At 64.1% G+C, this 16,195-nt stretch overlaps 3 protein-coding genes across 3 annotated transcripts in view; 1 reads left to right on the forward strand and 2 right to left on the reverse strand.

Annotated features, from left to right (window-relative positions):
* Positions 1-2,450, reverse strand: part of EMIHUDRAFT_470135 (hypothetical protein) — a gene marked incomplete at both ends in the record, with an annotated part of 9,409 nt that extends 6,959 nt beyond the window's left edge. The window contains 4 exons of the mRNA XM_005771543.1: positions 188-260; positions 294-1,357; positions 1,552-1,711; positions 1,831-2,450. Of these exons, the coding sequence (XP_005771600.1) occupies positions 188-260; positions 294-1,357; positions 1,552-1,711; positions 1,831-2,450 (1,917 nt within the window). The remainder of the gene's footprint in view (positions 1-187; positions 261-293; positions 1,358-1,551; positions 1,712-1,830) is intronic.
* A 2,050-nt stretch (positions 2,451-4,500) lies between these two features.
* Positions 4,501-6,291, reverse strand: EMIHUDRAFT_458791 (hypothetical protein; the record flags this gene model as incomplete). The annotated part of the gene is made up of 3 exons (XM_005771544.1): positions 4,501-4,894; positions 5,046-5,080; positions 5,336-6,291. The coding sequence occupies 3 exons, from the start codon at positions 6,289-6,291 to the stop codon at positions 4,704-4,706; spliced, it is 1,182 nt and encodes a 393-aa protein (XP_005771601.1). The 3' UTR covers positions 4,501-4,703.
* A 3,978-nt stretch (positions 6,292-10,269) lies between these two features.
* On the forward strand, positions 10,270-12,132 carry EMIHUDRAFT_458792 (hypothetical protein). The gene is made up of 4 exons (XM_005771545.1): positions 10,270-10,299; positions 10,371-10,600; positions 10,677-11,402; positions 11,444-12,132. Exons 2-4 carry the CDS (start codon positions 10,457-10,459, stop codon positions 11,474-11,476), a joined length of 903 nt encoding a protein of 300 aa, XP_005771602.1. The 5' UTR covers positions 10,270-10,299; positions 10,371-10,456; the 3' UTR covers positions 11,477-12,132.
* Positions 12,133-16,195: the final 4,063 nt, after the last annotated feature.

A 16,195-nucleotide genomic window follows, 5' to 3' on the forward strand; every position in this document is an offset into this window, starting at 1 on the left:
TGAAAAATGTGGGGGCGGGGGGCGCCTGCAGCAGCAGCTCCAGTGTGGGGGGCGACACGTCGAGGACCAGAGGAGAGAAGAGGCGCGGCGCGGCGTCGGTGGCGGCGGCGGCCGGGGCGGCGGCGGCGCGGTGCGTCCGCCGGCTGGGCAGCTTCTCGGCGAGTGCCATCGCGGCCTCGGAGGCGACCTCGCTCGCCATCTCGCTCGGAGGAGGCTGCGAAGAGAGCGACTCGAACGAGTGCACCCACGGCCCGACGCCGCTATTCACAGCAAGAGGTGTGAAGACTGTTCACAGCTGGCCTGCACCCACGGCCCAAACGCCGCGCAGCGTGGCGACGGCGGCGTCGCCGAGGATGGCGAGCGTGGCGGCGGCGGCGACGTCCACCTCGACGACGCCGGAGGCGAGCATCGCGGCCCTCCGGGGCGGGGTCGCGCGGCACGGACGGGTGCCCAGCTCCGGGTGGCAGCGGAAGCGCGCGAGGGTGGGCGAGGCGGAGGCGGCGACGCAGCCGGCGCCGAGCAGCGTGTTGCACGTGGCGTCGATCTCGTCGACCAGGTCGAGCGCGTCGCAGGTCGGGCGAGGCGCCTCGACGCCGCGAGACGTGTCCAGGTCTCGAGCGCCCACCGCCTCGCCCTGCGCCGCCGCCCGCTGCAAGCTCGCCCCCGCACCCGCACCCGCTGCAAGCTCGCCCCACCCCGCGACGAGCAGACACGCCTGCACAGCCCGCAGCGCGTCCGAGAGGGAGCCGCGCAGCAGCGCGAGCCGCAGCAGCGCCCGCAGCGCGTCCAGCAGCTCGCGAGCGCCGCCAGAGGAGCCGTTCGCCGCTGCCGGTCGAGGAGCATCGCAAGCCCAAGGAGGGTCGGCGCCGGACGCATCGCGAGGGTCGCGAGGGAAGCGAGCCGACGACTGCCCCTGAGCCCAAGAGAGCAGCGCAGAGCCCGACGGCAGAGCGAGCCGCGGCGGCGGGCGCGGCGGCGGCGCCGATGGCGCGGGCGGCGGCGACGGCGTCGGTACCGGCGGCGGAGCAGCAGTCACCGGTGGCGGCGGCTGAGGCTGCGCCGTCTGCTGGGCCCGCAGTGCCTGCTGAGGCGGTGGCTGGGGCGGCTGTGGCTGGGGCGGCTGCGGCTGGGGCGGCTGTTGCGCGGCGGCGGCGTGCTCGGTGGCGAGGAGCAGCAGCTTGGCTTGGAGGAGTGCGAGGGGTCCGTCGGGCTCGTGCGCCTCTGGGGCTGCGAGCAGCTGGAGCGGGCTGAGGGATGCGAGGACCGAACCGCAGCGCGCGAGGTGCGAGCGCGTCTTGAGGAGCCACTGGGTCGTGTACAGCTCCGTGAGGGCGGGGCCGCAGTGGCGCGAGACCACCTTTGGGCGGGGAGCCGGGGGTCCGGGGCGAGAGAGGAGAATGGGGTGGGGCGGGGGAGAGGGAGGGAGGGAGGGAGGGAGGGAGGGGGGACGGAGGGACGGAGGGAGGGAGGGGAGAGGGAGAGGGGAGGAGAGAGAGAGAATGTGTGTGGGGGGGGGGGGGGGGGGCGAGGGCCGCAGCGGCACGAGAGCACCTCGAGAGCGCGCAAGGCCTGCTTGTGCGCCGAGCTGCCAAGCCGCCGCGCCGCCACCGCCTCGCCTCGCTGCGAGTCGTACAGAGGCGCCCACTCGCACTGTACCTCCTCGCCCGCCCGCCCGCTGGCAGCCTCCCGCCCTTCCCGCCGCGCCTCCAGCCTGCGGAGCGGGTCGGAGGGACGGCGCGGGCGTGGGACGCAGCGCGCCAAGGCACTCGTTAGTGAGCCGGCGGCCTCTGCCGGATCGGAACTGCGCTCTTTCCCGCGTCTACTTCTCACCGCTCGCGCCGCGCAGCGTGCAGCGCCTGCAGCAGACGGCACCGCCGGTGCAGGAGGAGCTCGTAGCCGCGCCGCCGCTCCGCGTGGCTGCGCGACCTTCCCTCGAGCAGCGCCTCCCTCGCGACCGCCAGCTGCAGGTGCGCCCGCCGGCCGAGCCGCTCGCTGCTCGGAGGCAGAGCACCGGAGCGGAGAGCCTGCAGCTCGAGCGGAGGCGCTGGCAACGCCTCCGCGCCGGCGGCAGCCGCGCTGGGCGACGGGTCCTCCTCGCAGGGCGCACGGCCACCGTCTTTGCCCTCTCCGCCGCCAGCCCGCCCGACGCCCCACTCGCTGTCAAAGAGCGGGAGCCAGGCGGAAGCCTCGGGAGGGCTGTCGTCAGCAGCGTGAGCGCCGCTCTCGCGCGGATCGGACCAGCTCGTCGTGCGGTGGTTGTGGTCAATGTAGAAGACACGACCGTTGACAGAGCGCTGCTCCCAGCCCAGAGGCAGGAGTGGATCCGGCCCGAGGGCGGTCGACGCATGGAGCTGGCGCCAGCGCTGGGCGCAAGGCGTGGCTGTCAGCAGAAGAGCCGACGCATCCGCAGGGGTCAGCGGAGTGTCCGTGTCGGCGTCACCTGCGTGCATCCTGCGCTTGCGAAAGCCGAGCAAAGCCCTCCATCCCTGGCGAGATGAAAAAGAATTTTACCATCAAATTCTGCGATGGCGGCGTGCCGTCCTCCCATCCCTCCCTTGGTTTGTCCGTTTTCTTTCTTCCTCCCACCCTTGTTTGGTGTGTCCGTTTTATTTATTTATTTACACTGGGCACGGGACTGGCAACCCTGTCTGCACGTCTCGCGCGCGCGTGAACAGGGCTCCAGGCCCCAAATGACGTGTGAGTGTTAGAGTTGTTTGGTATTGCTAAAAATCTCTCTCTCGGGACTGGCTCGCACTGTGAAAAAGAATCAACGGGGTAGTTTCAAACCCCACGCACGACACTGGCAGAACGAGGCAGAGGAGAGCGACGCGACAGAGGAGGAAGTGACAAGGGAGAGAACGACGAGAGTGGGACGACCGCGAGGTGGCATGAAGGTTGCAGCGAGAATCGGCGAGAGACTGCGAAGAGAGATAGGTAGGAAGAGGCGGACGGACGCCCAAGGGTGGGCGACACACACACACACACACGCACACGTCCCAACTCCCCAGAAATCCCGAGGAGCCGTGCAGTGCCTAGATAATGTGTGTGCTGTGTGGTGCACGCCCTCCGAGCGGGGCGGGGTCTGCCCGTCGGGTTGCTGCCCTAATCCCACCAGGGGTTGTCCTAGGGGTTGTCTGCTCTATTTATTTATTAGGGTGGGCGACGGCTAGCGCACCACACCCCTCTCCTTAAAATCCCTGTGTGGTGGCGGCGTGCCGTCCTCCCATCCCTCCCTTGGGCTGTCCGTTTTCTTTCTTTCTTTTTGCACGACACTCACTGGGCACGGGACTGGCGCGCACTGGCACTAACACAGGTACACCAAGATGAAAAAAAAAATTAAATATTCTTAGCTTCGCCCTTGCCTCCGGCGCTAGAGACAGTCACCACGGATACATACGTCCGTGGGAGTGCCCCCCTCCCCCACCTGCCCTGCTTACACAGGATAGCATGCCCCGAGAACGGCGGCATTTGGCGGGGGTAACCTGGGAAGGAGGTTTGGTTGTGCTTTCTTTTTTTGCTCTCGAGGGAATGTTCTCTCGACGCCACTGGCCTTCTGAGGTTTCGTACTGGTGACGTCCTTCTTGGCACTTCGGGCGTCGGTGTGTGTGGTGAATTCCCTCGGTTTTTAATGTGTTATTTTATTTTTTATTATTTTTTGGCTATATCATCGGACGTTGAGTGGGCACCATCTCCAGTCCATCATCTACGATGCCAACCCGAGCCGTCCGCCGCTCGAGGATCGAGTGGCCTCTGGATCGAATCGGCACCTTGACCCTTATAATTTTTTTTTCACATCTTGAGCGGGCCCAATTTTGCTCAGATGCACCTCCGAATTCGAACTCACGTCATCACGCTTAGCGCTTGGTGTGTGTCCGTTTTTCGTCACGGGTACACCAAGATGAAAAAGAATTTATGAACGCCTCCTACGAGAGAAAGAGTGCGAGGCCGCCGTGGAGCCGCGCCAGCCGGACTTGGGGAGCGGCTTGCTTGCCGCCCGGCGCGGGGGAATAGTCAGCTCTACATCAACTCTACTGTTCTGTACTTCCGGAGAGAGTTTGTGTACTTCCGTGGCACTCTCGGCCCCCCACCCCGCCGGCCCCACTAGCACTGCTTGATCATCGAGCTCATGCAGAGAGTGCGCGCCCCTGCGCGCGCGGAGCCCTCCGTCCTCCGCACGCACAGCTCTAGCCTATTAAGTCGTGGCGCCTGCGCGCAGTCGGACCCACGCCCGCCGCACTGCACGGCGTGTGCACCCGGCTCCTGCACGCCGTGTGCACGAGCCGAGGCGCGAGCGACCCCCCCCCCCCCACCCCCTTGATAACAGGGGGGGCGGCACCAAGGTCCAAGGAGGGCGGGGAGACCGACCTCTCTCCACAGCAGTCAGCCCGGAGGGAGTAATGTTGCTACTCCTCGAGTTTCCCACTAGGTTTCGCACTTGTTCTATGTCGTATTTAATGTGCCACACTTTCCTTTGTGAGACACGTTGAAAAAGTAATCGTTATCCATGCACGAGATTGTAAAAAGGGAACCAAACACGCATACATCAGCGAAGACCGCCGGAACCCCGGGACTCACGGCAGGACTGAGACGTGTGCGCGGTGAAGATATTGACACTTCGACAGGTGGAGCCGACACACGAGGGAGCGGACTCAATAGGAGGGGACGGTATTCGGGGCAGCGGGGCCCGCCTCTTTGCTCTCAGTTCACTCGCCGTCGCGGTCCGATTCGTCCGACCACTCGTCGTCGTCCCGAGCGGCGACGGACAGACGGCGGTTCTGGAAGTCGTCGCCGGCCTTCTCTTGCGAGGCCGCCGTGGAGCCGCGCCCGCCGGACTTGGGGGGCGGCTTGCCACCCGGCGCGGGGGAGGAGTCGCCAGCGCCCATCTCGGAGATGCCTGTGACGGAGGAGGCGGGCTCGGCGGGGGAGGGTTCGGCGGCGGCGGCGACGGCGGCAGCGGGCTGGGCGTGGGCGGGGACGGAGGCGGTGGGGACGGCGGCCTTGCTCTCCCATGTTGATGTAGAGGGCATCGCCCTCGAAGGAGCCACCCGAGAGGCCGAGCTCGAGCGTCGGCGCCTCGCCGCTCGAGACGAAGGGCAGCCGCGCGACGATCGCGGTGATGTCGTCCCGGTAGTTTCCCTCCTCGCGCTTCCAGCGCAGCGCCGCCTCTTGCACGAGCTTGGCGCAGCCGCGGCTCATCGAGCCGGGCTCGGAGGCGACGATCTCGCACGCCTAAGCGGGGCTGCGAGGTATAGCCGAGGTACACGAGGTGCGGCCGAGGTGCGGCCGAGGTGCGGCCGAGGTAAAGCCGAGGTGCGGCCGAGGTGCGGCCTCGCACGCCTCTTGCGATTCGATGAACTCCCACACGCCGTCGCTCGCCACGATTACGAAGCGATCGCCGTCCCCCTCCGGCTTGGCGTCCGGTGCGGCCGCCAGCTCGAAGCGCTGCACCTCGGGGTTGGGGATCACACCGTACTTCTTGCACTCGCCGTCTCCGACGGAGCGGCTCATGGCCAGCCCGATCTTGCCCGCCGCCCACACGCGCGCCGGCCGCCCGTACTCGCCGCGACTCACCTCGCCGCCCGCGTTGAGGATTCGCTCCAGCTCGCCCTCGCCGTCGGGCTTGTGATCGTTTGTCAGGTCCCGGGCGCGGATCTTGCCGCCCTTGCTCGAGCCCAGGACGGCGCGCGAGTCGCCGCTGCAGGCCGCCCAGAGCGTCGATCCATTGATGTAGACGATGGTGCTCGTCGTGCCGCACGAGCGCGCAAACTGCCCGCCGTTCTTCTTGAGGACCGCCTTGTCGACCGAGCAGACCGCCTTTGTGAGCACCTCCTCTGGGTGCGATCGGAGCTCGTCGCCGTGCTCCTGGAGCGCGGCGGGGATGGCCTTCATACAAAACTCGCTCACCTTCTCGCCGTTGCACCCGTGCCCGTCGAAGACGCAGAAGAGGGCCTCGTTGTGCGACGAGTTGAACGGCCAGTAAGCCACGCCCCGGTCTTGGTTGATCTTGGCGTAAGAGGAGCCGCTCGGCCCCGGGCTGACGCCGTGGCGCGTGGCATTTCCAAGGCTGGCGTCGAGAGGACCCTTGGCGGAGGCGGGCTCACACGAGCCGCGTGGCGACGTGATCTCAGCCGGAGCGTAGGCAATCGAATGGCGGCCGTTGGCTCGTGGCTTGGATGCCGCCCCGTCGGACGCTCGGCTGCCTCGGCTGCCCGTGTCGAGCGGCGCTGTGCGCTGCGGCACGTTGCTGGTGTGCACCTCCTCGTCGCTGGGTGAGGAGCACGCGGCTCCCATGGTGGTGGTGGACGCTGAGAGGCAGGGACCGCGCCTCGTCGAGTGGGCGTCTTGAAGGCGCCTCGCGCTCACGAATAGCCTTGTCACGCTGGTTTATTTTCTTGTTTCATAAGGCGCCCGCAATCTCTTCCTTGTTTACTGTTTTTTTTTACTGTAGTTTCCACCTGACACACTGACATGTCCCCGGGGGAGGGAGCCCATCGCACCAGGCAGGTGGAAGCTACAGCGAGCGGGCTTTATTTTCTCACTCAGCATCTCACCGCAACTATGGATCGACTATGCTTTTTTCTGAACCAAGTTCGTCGGTGAAACGGGGATCTAGAAACAAGCCCCTCTCCAGGACGGCCAAGCGGCTCTGAAACAATCGCCCTTCCCCGCGCTCCGCGCCCTCAATACAGCCAGGGCGGGCGACTATGCCCTCACCCTCACGCGTCCTCCACGGGCCCGTCGCCGATGGTGAGCCCCGTCTCTCGCTCGTAGTCGGCGTGGCTCGCGCTCGGCACCGTCCACTCGCCCTGCACCAGCCACGCGCACCGCTGCACCCGCTGCTGGATCGGCTTCATGTTGTCGGCCGGGAAGTGCGAGAAGCGCCCTTTGCGACCGACCGGGCAGCGGTACAGCCACGCGAGGCGGAAAAGGAGGCGTAGGGCGGTACGACCCGGCCACAAACGTGACAAGGAATTGCTACCTCCTACCTGTTTTTTGCTGAGACCAACTTCGTCGGAAAGGGATCTGAGCAGGCACACATCGCTTCCAGGGAGGGGGGCGCACTTCTCTCCACGCCCCACCCCCCCCCTAGCATGTGGTGAAGCCTCTGAGGGGGTCGGGACCCCCCCCCTAGCATGTGGTGAAGCCTCTGGGGGGGGTCGGACCCCCCCCCTAGCATGTGGTGGGCACCCCCCAGCTGTTCGTGGGCTAGGAATAGGCGCCAAAGAGCCGATTTTGCCCCCAAAGTTGTGAAGTCGTGGGCTGAAAGTCCAATATCTTGGAGAATCTGGCCAGTCTCAAGGCTCATGTAGCTCCACAGGATGATTTTCTTCGAAAAAGGCTGCGAAATGAGGTGCAAAATCAAGGGCCCGGAGGGTCTGACCACGAGTCTCTGGGGGGGTCCTCGGCCACGACCCCCCCCCCTAGCATGTGGTGAAGGTGCTGGGGGGGTCGGGACCCCCCCCCTAGCATGTGGTGAAGGTGCTGGGGGGAGTCGGACCCCCCCCCTAGCATGTGGTGTGGAGAGAAGTGCGCCCCCCTCCCTGGAAGCGATGTGCGCCTGCTCTCTGTAAAAGAAACAAGAAGGACGCCAAGCTGCTAAGCTCTGTGCTCTGACTGAAACAAGAAATAGCCGCGCGTGACAAGGATGAGGACGCGTGGTTTATTTTTCGCAAACGATTAGTCGCCAAGGATGGTAGAGCGTTTCTTCTTCTACAAATTCTTCTTTCGAATATATAGCAGTTGTCGCATAGCTGGCCAAGTTTCGTTGAATCGTTCAAAGACCCCCCCCCCTCCCCCACCCCCCCCAAATCGGCCGACGCCGCACACGCAACCTTGTTTCCGCCTCGCCGCGCGGCATGTGCAAGCGAGCGCGGCCTCGCGTCGGGCGCAAAGCCCGTCGCCGCCAGCACCATCGACTAGAGCGCGGGGGCCCGCACCTAGGTACACACCCTAGCCGCGCCGCGCTCCCCCAGACAATCGTTGCCCCTGTTGCGACAGCTTCTTTTCGTAGTGCCCCCTGCTCAAGCTCTCGGTGTAGACCGCCTAGTCGTAGCGAGGGTTGAGTCAGACGCTGCCACTAGCGAGTCTTCTGCATGGATTCTCTGGTCTGCCGCGGGAAGGAAGCCCGGCACCGACGCCGCGCGCGCGAACAGCGAGTGGCACTTCGAGCCAGGGAACCCGTAGTGGCACTCCCACACGAACACGTCGATGAGGCCGGTGAGATTGGCCTGAGATGGGGTGTGGTGAGGATGATCGCGGAGGCCCTTACCTCTCGCACACGACTCCATTCTGGCAGGCCGGTGCAGGGTGGCCAGGCCAAATTATTTTCCTGAGACATGAGGCATAAGTCCCGTGAGCTACTCATCAGTGCAGGCGCGCCTCCAGCATGGAAGGGACCAGTTTGTGCTCAAAGCCCTCGACGTCCATCTTGAGCACAAAGAAGTCCTAACCCCATGCAACTAACATATAAGCCTGTGAGCGTTCTCCTCACACTCCATGTCCGCAGTTGAGCATGGAAGGGCTCCTCCGGCCGCACGTTGTGCTCAATCCACCGTACAATGTCGACCGAGCGGACGTTCCAGCGCGACCGGTGCGCCTCGCCGCCAATGGACTCGTTGTGCATGTACAGGCCAGCTGGGGCACGGCCAGCAAAAAGTGGCTTTGAGCCTCCGACCATCAGCTGTTCGATGCCACCACCCATTCTGGCCGTCCCGTTTTCATCGCTGGCGGCGGCGTTTATCACTGTAATGGAGTGCCGCTCCGGGCACTGCCCCGCCTAGTAGTGTGGAATATATGCTGGGGAGAACAGTGAGAGATTCATCAGTGCTCCTAATCTCCAGTGTGTTCGACATCTAACGAGCCTTGCCGCCGCAAGCCGGGCGTCCACCGTTTCGCGGCTGCCAAGCACAGGATCTGCCGAGAGTGAGGTCATATTTCTCACCATCTCAGGCAGCGCAAAGACGCACTCCTTGATGTGGCGCCACCTTGGGGAGGGGGCGAGGCGGGGCGGGGGCGGAAGGTGCGTGCCAAGTCTCTCGGGGCCGGCGGGGAAGAGGGGGGCGCAAGAGGGGCGCGAGAGGGGCGCGAGAAGGGCGAGGAGTGGACGAGCGAATACGGCCGGGGTGTGTCGGCCGGGGAGCCTCCGGCGGGCCTGCGGCGCGGGGCGCGCACGCCCTCCTTGCTGCAGACTCGCAACTTATCGTGGGAGCGCACATACTCGAGGAAGTCCGCCGTGGAACCTGTGAGGTGAAGGCGAAGGGCTCGAGTGCAACCACGCATCCGTGACTGCTCGAGTGACTGCCGCATGGCGAGTACGCGGCATGAAATCACTCTGTGGCCGCTGCGGGTCTAGTGACGATTCTGCGATGATCTAGTGCCAACGAGCCGGTGGGCGGCACTGGCGCCGGAGGGATCGGGCGGCCGGCAGCAAGTTCTACCGCGCAGCTCTCGAGATACGGCGCGATGAGCGGCGCTGCCTCGAAGGCGAACACCATCCACGGTCCGCTCCGCGCCGCAGCTTCCTCGAGTTGCGTATGCAGTTGGAGCGTGTTGCACCAAGAGGCACCAAGGTCGACGTACATATTTCGCGGGCCACAGCCCGCGAGAGTGTGGGGATAGGCAGAGACGAGCGGTGCAAGCAGCAAATACATCGTGACCTCTTTCCCGATCGGTTGCTGGTTCACGTTTTTTTTTCATGTTCGTGACGCTGTTCACGCTTCACAGGTTAGTATAACCGGAGAATCTTCAGCCAGCCTGGCGACTCCGAGTCGGGCGACTGCGACACCGACAGCGCTCGCGACGACTTCACGAGCGAGCAGGCCGGAGTCCCCCAGTGCCGCTTCTTTCTTCGCTGCCGGCTATTGCAGGCAGGGGGGAGACGGCGAGGGAGGAGGTGGCGAGGGAGGGGGAGGTGCGGGGGGGGATGGCGAGGGAGGAGGCGGCGAGGGAGGGGGTGGCGAGGGAGGGGGAGGAGGGGGTGGCGAGGGAGGGGGTAGGAAGGGAGGTGGCAAGGGGGTTGGCGGCGAGGGAGGTGGCGGCGAGGGAGGTGGAGGCAAGGGAGGCTGCAAGGGAGGCAGCGGCGGCGGAAGGGGCGAGAACGGAGGGGGAGGGGGAGGTGGTTAAGGAGGGGGCAAAGATGGAAGAGGCAGCGGCGAGGGAGGAGGAGGCGGCGAGGGAGGAGGAGGCGGCAAGGGAGGAGGCGGCGGAGGTGGCTGTGAGAGGCGCTTTTATTCGTAGAATTCCTCTGAAAAATCTCGCCGGGTTGCTCTGCTCGTCGCTCTGTCGACGTCTGCCCTGCCGGTGCGTCGCTCCGCCCAGCCGCACTTACTCACATGCAGGCTTGAACTTACACGCACCACACGAGTGCGCAGGCAGAAACCGTCGACGACATCAACCCAGCCGCTCGCGGCCTCGCCTTACCGCCTGCCTACTCCCGCTCGCAGGTACAGCCGCTACCATGGAGGAGGCCGCGAGACGCGTCCGCTGCTGCATCATGTTCTTCCTGCTCGCCCTCGCGGGCGCCCACGCCGCAGCAAAGGGGCAATTTCCCGAGTGGCGCTTTCAGGGACGTGATGTGGTGGTGAAGATCCCAAGAGATTCGGTGCGCCCTTCAACTCAGCTCAAGTAGACTCAGACACTCCGTGTGATCTCACATACACCATTCGTGTGCTGAACAGTTCCACGAGCCTCAATCGGCCGCGTGCGAAGCCGCTGCCGCTGCTGCCGCCGCTAAGAACTCCTCTCCCGCACCGGTCCTCATCATCGACGCGCCATCGTGGTTTTGCACGTCCGATTCTGTCGGCAATCATTTGCCACTATACTTCACCCTTCGAGCCTTGGCCTTGCTGCATGGCATCGGATTCCAGATGCAGCCGACGTGTGGCCCTATCATCCGGGACACGCCCAAATACATCACCGGTTGGTTGCCTCAAAGTGCTTCTCCGAACTGGCCGCCCGAGGTCCCTCGTGACCCCGGCACGATCATGCGGGAAATAGAAGGAACCTGCAAATGTCGCACGATCATCACGCATGCTTGCACTTACGGTTGGCCGTTATTTGCCGCCGTTTGGGGTCGCGAGATCCGAGCCGCAGCCGAGCGCTATTCGGTTGCACGCAACAAGGGGGTGTTGGCAAGCAACGGCTCAAAGACGCAGAAGTACACGTATGACCTCGATGATGCCGTCATCCACTTTCGCTGTGGGGACATTATGGAAATGGATGCGTCACGGGGCCCGCTCAATTCTGGGTTTGTGCCATTGAGTGTGCTTCTTCGCTACCTGCGCCCACTTGCCCCGCGTTCGGTGGGCATTGTCACAACACCGCTCGTTGAGAAGTGCAGCAGCAAACTCGAGACCCGAGCCATGGACTGCAAGCACGGCAAGCAGTGCCACGACATCCTTGAAGTGCTCCTCCCCGCACTCCAAAGCGGGCTGACCGGCCCGAGGAAGATGCACGGCCCAAGGGTCAGAATCCATGACAAGGACACGACGGTGGGGGCGATGTCGCGCATCGCCCTCGCTCAACTCTCCATCTGCCCACCTAGCACCTTTTGTGTATGGCCGGCTCTTGGGGCAGTGGAGGGGGTGCTCACTGGCGTTGGGGGTGGGCACAGTATTGCACTTGAGCCAGGCAAGCGGGCCGCCGCTGCACTTGGAGAAGGGCATCTGCATGTGCACGCACTCCACGGTTCAAACGCCAGTATATTGTCAATCAAGCGCATCAAAGAGGCACAAATGTCGCCACAGCAAATTGGACAATTCCTGGTTGAGCACTAGTAGTATGTTGTTGACACGGTGGCGGTGGCTCTACCCGGCTCCGGGGAGCATCGTGAGGTCAGCTTGCGCCTCGTTCTAACAGGCATGGGAGCCGTGCCTTGCGATGCGGGACCGCTCCGGCGGTGGTGGCAGCTCCTCCGCCGCCGCATCGCGGTGGCGCGCCTCGTGCGGCGGCGCCCCGCCGAGCCGCAGCAAATAGTGCCACTTTCGTAGAATAGTGCTTGCGTGTTGGCTGTTGCGTCGTTAAGTGGCGAGACCTCGGCACCTCGCGCGAGCGTGCGCGCGCCGCAGGAGAGCGGTGGCCGGTGGGGGCCGGATACTCTTACATGCTATCGGATAGGCCGATGACTTTTAAAGGACTTGTCCTTTACAAAAGGACACCTTGATCTCGCGTTTTCGCTCCCATTGAGCTCTCTGCAAGCCTCTCCTGGGCATTGAGGTATGCTACCATGTCCACCTGACAGCCTCCAGGCGGCGGGGTCACGACCCAGCCCAAGCAACACATTCAAAACCGACCCGGAGACGTACCCGCAACCGCTTGTCCTTTACGCCCGCTAGTCCTCATCACTGTCTACAATCACCTGCCGCTTGCGTAGGGGGGGGGGCTGCAGCCTGGGAGGAGGGCGCTGCAGGCCGCTTGGCACCTTTGGACACGCGCCCAAGCACTCCCTTCACCGTCTTCTTCACTATGAGCCCGCCCGGTTTTGAGCGTGCGTCCCAGTCGCTGCAGCGGCTCTGTCAGCGGACCAATCTTGCGGTAGCGGCGATCAACTGCTGCTGCTTGGCGTTGCGCCTTCGGGGAAGGATGTGGTCCTCCTCTGTCAGCTGGCTGTTGGTGGTGAAGATGCGTGGCATGTACTGCGGGAGGGTGCCATTGTTGTAGCGAGCGGCATTTGATGCGCTCGCTTGGCGGTGAGCTGGCTCAGCACGTCTTCATTCGAGAGCTCGCCGCGGCCGAGTGCGGCGTACGTCAGGTGGTAGTTGCGGGCGGGTTGATGACGCTCACGTCGGCCGGGGCACCACCCACTAGCTGCATGATCACCGGCTGGTCACTGATCACCGATCACCGGCCTTTGGAGAGTTTTCTAGGAGTTACTTATTCAGACGGTGATCGGTGATCAAGTTTCGGCGGCACGTAACGTCCAAAACAAGGCCACGACTGTCGTCCCCCGGCACCACCGGGCACGGGGAAGTCGCGAAGGGCAAGTGGAGTGCGGGAGGTACGACTGGGCCGGCGAGCGGGGGCGCGCGTGGCGCCCTTCATGAACCTGTCCTTTTAGTTAGGACAAAAATCTTTTTAAAAGGACACATGGGGCTATCCGCTATGTAAACTCTTCGTGTTTCTAGGGTACCGAGGCTCACACGCCCCCCTTGGCGCCTGTTGTTTCCAATCCATGACAAGGACACGACGGTGGGGGCGATGTCGCGCATCGCCCTCGCTCAACTCTCCATCTGCCCACCTAGCACCTTTTGTGTATGGCCGGCTCTTGGGGCAGTGGAGGGGGTGCTCACTGGCGTTGGGGGTGGGCACAGTATTGCACTTGAGCCAGGCAAGCGGGCCGCCGCTGCACTTGGAGAAGGGCATCTGCATGTGCACGCACTCCACGGTTCAAACGCCAGTATATTGTCAATCAAGCGCATCAAAGAGGCACAAATGTCGCCACAGCAAATTGGCCAATTCCTGGTTGAGCACTAGTAGTATGTTGTTGACACGGTGGCGGTGGCTCTACCCGGCTCCGGGGAGCATCGTGAGGTCAGCTTGCGCCTCGTTCTAACAGGCATGGGAGCCGTGCCTTGCGATGCGGGACCGCTCCGGCGGTGGTGGCAGCTCCTCCGCCGCCGCATCGCGGTGGCGCGCCTCGTGCGGCGGCGCCCCGCCGAGCCGCAGCAAATAGTGCCACTTTCGTAGAATAGTGCTTGCGTGTTGGCTGTTGCGTCGTTAAGTGGCGAGACCTCGGCACCTCGCGCGAGCGTGCGCGCGCCGCAGGAGAGCGGTGGCCGGTGGGGGCCGGATACTCTTACATGCTATCGGATAGGCCGATGACTTTTAAAGGACTTGTCCTTTACAAAAGGACACCTTGATCTCGCGTTTTCGCTCCCATTGAGCTCTCTGCAAGCCTCTCCTGGGCATTGAGGTATGCTACCATGTCCACCTGACAGCCTCCAGGCGGCGGGGTCACGACCCAGCCCAAGCAACACATTCAAAACCGACCCGGAGACGTACCCGCAACCGCTTGTCCTTTACGCCCGCTAGTCCTCATCACTGTCTACAATCACCTGCCGCTTGCGTAGGGGGGGGGGCTGCAGCCTGGGAGGAGGGCGCTGCAGGCCGCTTGGCACCTTTGGACACGCGCCCAAGCACTCCCTTCACCGTCTTCTTCACTATGAGCCCGCCCGGTTTTGAGCGTGCGTCCCAGTCGCTGCAGCGGCTCTGTCAGCGGACCAATCTTGCGGTAGCGGCGATCAACTGCTGCTGCTTGGCGTTGCGCCTTCGGGGAAGGATGTGGTCCTCCTCTGTCAGCTGGCTGTTGGTGGTGAAGATGCGTGGCATGTACTGCGGGAGGGTGCCATTGTTGTAGCGAGCGGCATTTGATGCGCTCGCTTGGCGGTGAGCTGGCTCAGCACGTCTTCATTCGAGAGCTCGCCGCGGCCGAGTGCGGCGTACGTCAGGTGGTAGTTGCGGGCGGGTTGATGACGCTCACGTCGGCCGGGGCACCACCCACTAGCTGCATGATCACCGGCTGGTCACTGATCACCGATCACCGGCCTTTGGAGAGTTTTCTAGGAGTTACTTATTCAGACGGTGATCGGTGATCAAGTTTCGGCGGCACGTAACGTCCAAAACAAGGCCACGACTGTCGTCCCCCGGCACCACCGGGCACGGGGAAGTCGCGAAGGGCAAGTGGAGTGCGGGAGGTACGACTGGGCCGGCGAGCGGGGGCGCGCGTGGCGCCCTTCATGAACCTGTCCTTTTAGTTAGGACAAAAATCTTTTTAAAAGGACACATGGGGCTATCCGCTATGTAAACTCTTCGTGTTTCTAGGGTACCGAGGCTCACACGCCCCCCTTGGCGCCTGTTGTTTCCTGCCAAAACCAGCGAGATCTCGGCCCGCCGTTCTCCGCTCGCGCCGGCCGCCCCCCTCCCGGGCCATAGCCACTGCCGGCAACCCCCCCCCCCCTCCCCCACCTGTCCCCATGTCCTAGCCTCGCCACCACGCGCGCCCCGCTACAGGCGTGTGCCGCACGGACGACCAGAACAAGGGCAACTTTGACGAGCTTTGGGGTATCGAGCTCGGGCTATTGGGGTGCCACGACATGTGTCGCTTCAGCCGGGGTTGCACCGGGGCCCCCCCCCCCCTGCCCCCCCCCCCACACACACACCCGCCCCCCCACCTCAGCTCCTTCCTCTTGGTCGCAGCACACCGCGCTTTGGCCCGCGCACAGGGTTCGAGTACGCCGTCGAAGGCAAGGCGTCCCGCTGCAAGCTCTTCAAGGGCCCCATCCTCTCGACGCTGCCCGTCGGCGGCGCGCGCTGCTACAAGAAGGCGTCCAAGACGGAGCTCGGGCCGCACAAAAAGCGGCTCTAGGAGGGGGGGCGTCGGACGGCGTCCCAATCCTAGGGGGCGCCCTGCGGTGCTTTCGAGGAGGCCGATCGATGCGCGGCCCCGTTACCCTCGAGGCCGATCGGTAGGCCGACGCGGACCGTAGCGCTAAGTGGTGGTATGAAGCCCCATGTACGACACCGCCGCACGCCGGCGACACAGCTCCAGCTGTCGAACTGACCCGCAGCTCCTCTCAGAGCGGGAACTGTGACAAAAGTTGACTGAGGCGGTTGTCAGGAATCATCTTACGGATCACATGGTGGCTCTCTCATGACGGGAGACCGCCCGGGACCAGCGACCACTCCTCTCTCCTGGGTGGCACTGCCACCGGTGTCGCTCGACGTCCTGTCGACAGCGTGCCGACAGCGACACAGACCATGTGGGACGCGTCGAGTATCGACCTCTACTGCTTACCCAGCCTTCGAGTGTATCCTTGGACCTTGCTGTGGTCCCACACCCAGACCCACTCGGCCACTGGTGTCCATCTCAGAGACCGCAGGAGGTCATGAGGGTCGATGGGAGTGCCAACCCCACGATGCCTAAAGACCCAGCCCAGTAATCAGTCTGTATGCTCTGTCCAGTGAGCAGTGTCCTCTCCCGCCGGACCCGCCGCGCTCCCCCCCAACGGCGGCGTCCTAATCTAAAATCCGAGGATCGGGGGGCGATCGCACCTTCGGCTTCGCACCACCACTTGTGTTTATTTTTTCTCAGCATCTCAGCAACATGCTTTTTTTCTGAGACCAACTTCCAATCGCCCTTCCCCGCGCTCCGCGCCCTCAATACAGCCAGGCCCAGGGCGCAGCGACTACGCCCTCACCC

The sequence above is a fragment of the Emiliania huxleyi genome (genome assembly GCF_000372725.1).
Source record: "Emiliania huxleyi CCMP1516 unplaced genomic scaffold EMIHUscaffold_380, whole genome shotgun sequence".
Lineage (NCBI taxonomy): Eukaryota > Haptophyta > Isochrysidales > Noelaerhabdaceae > Emiliania > Emiliania huxleyi.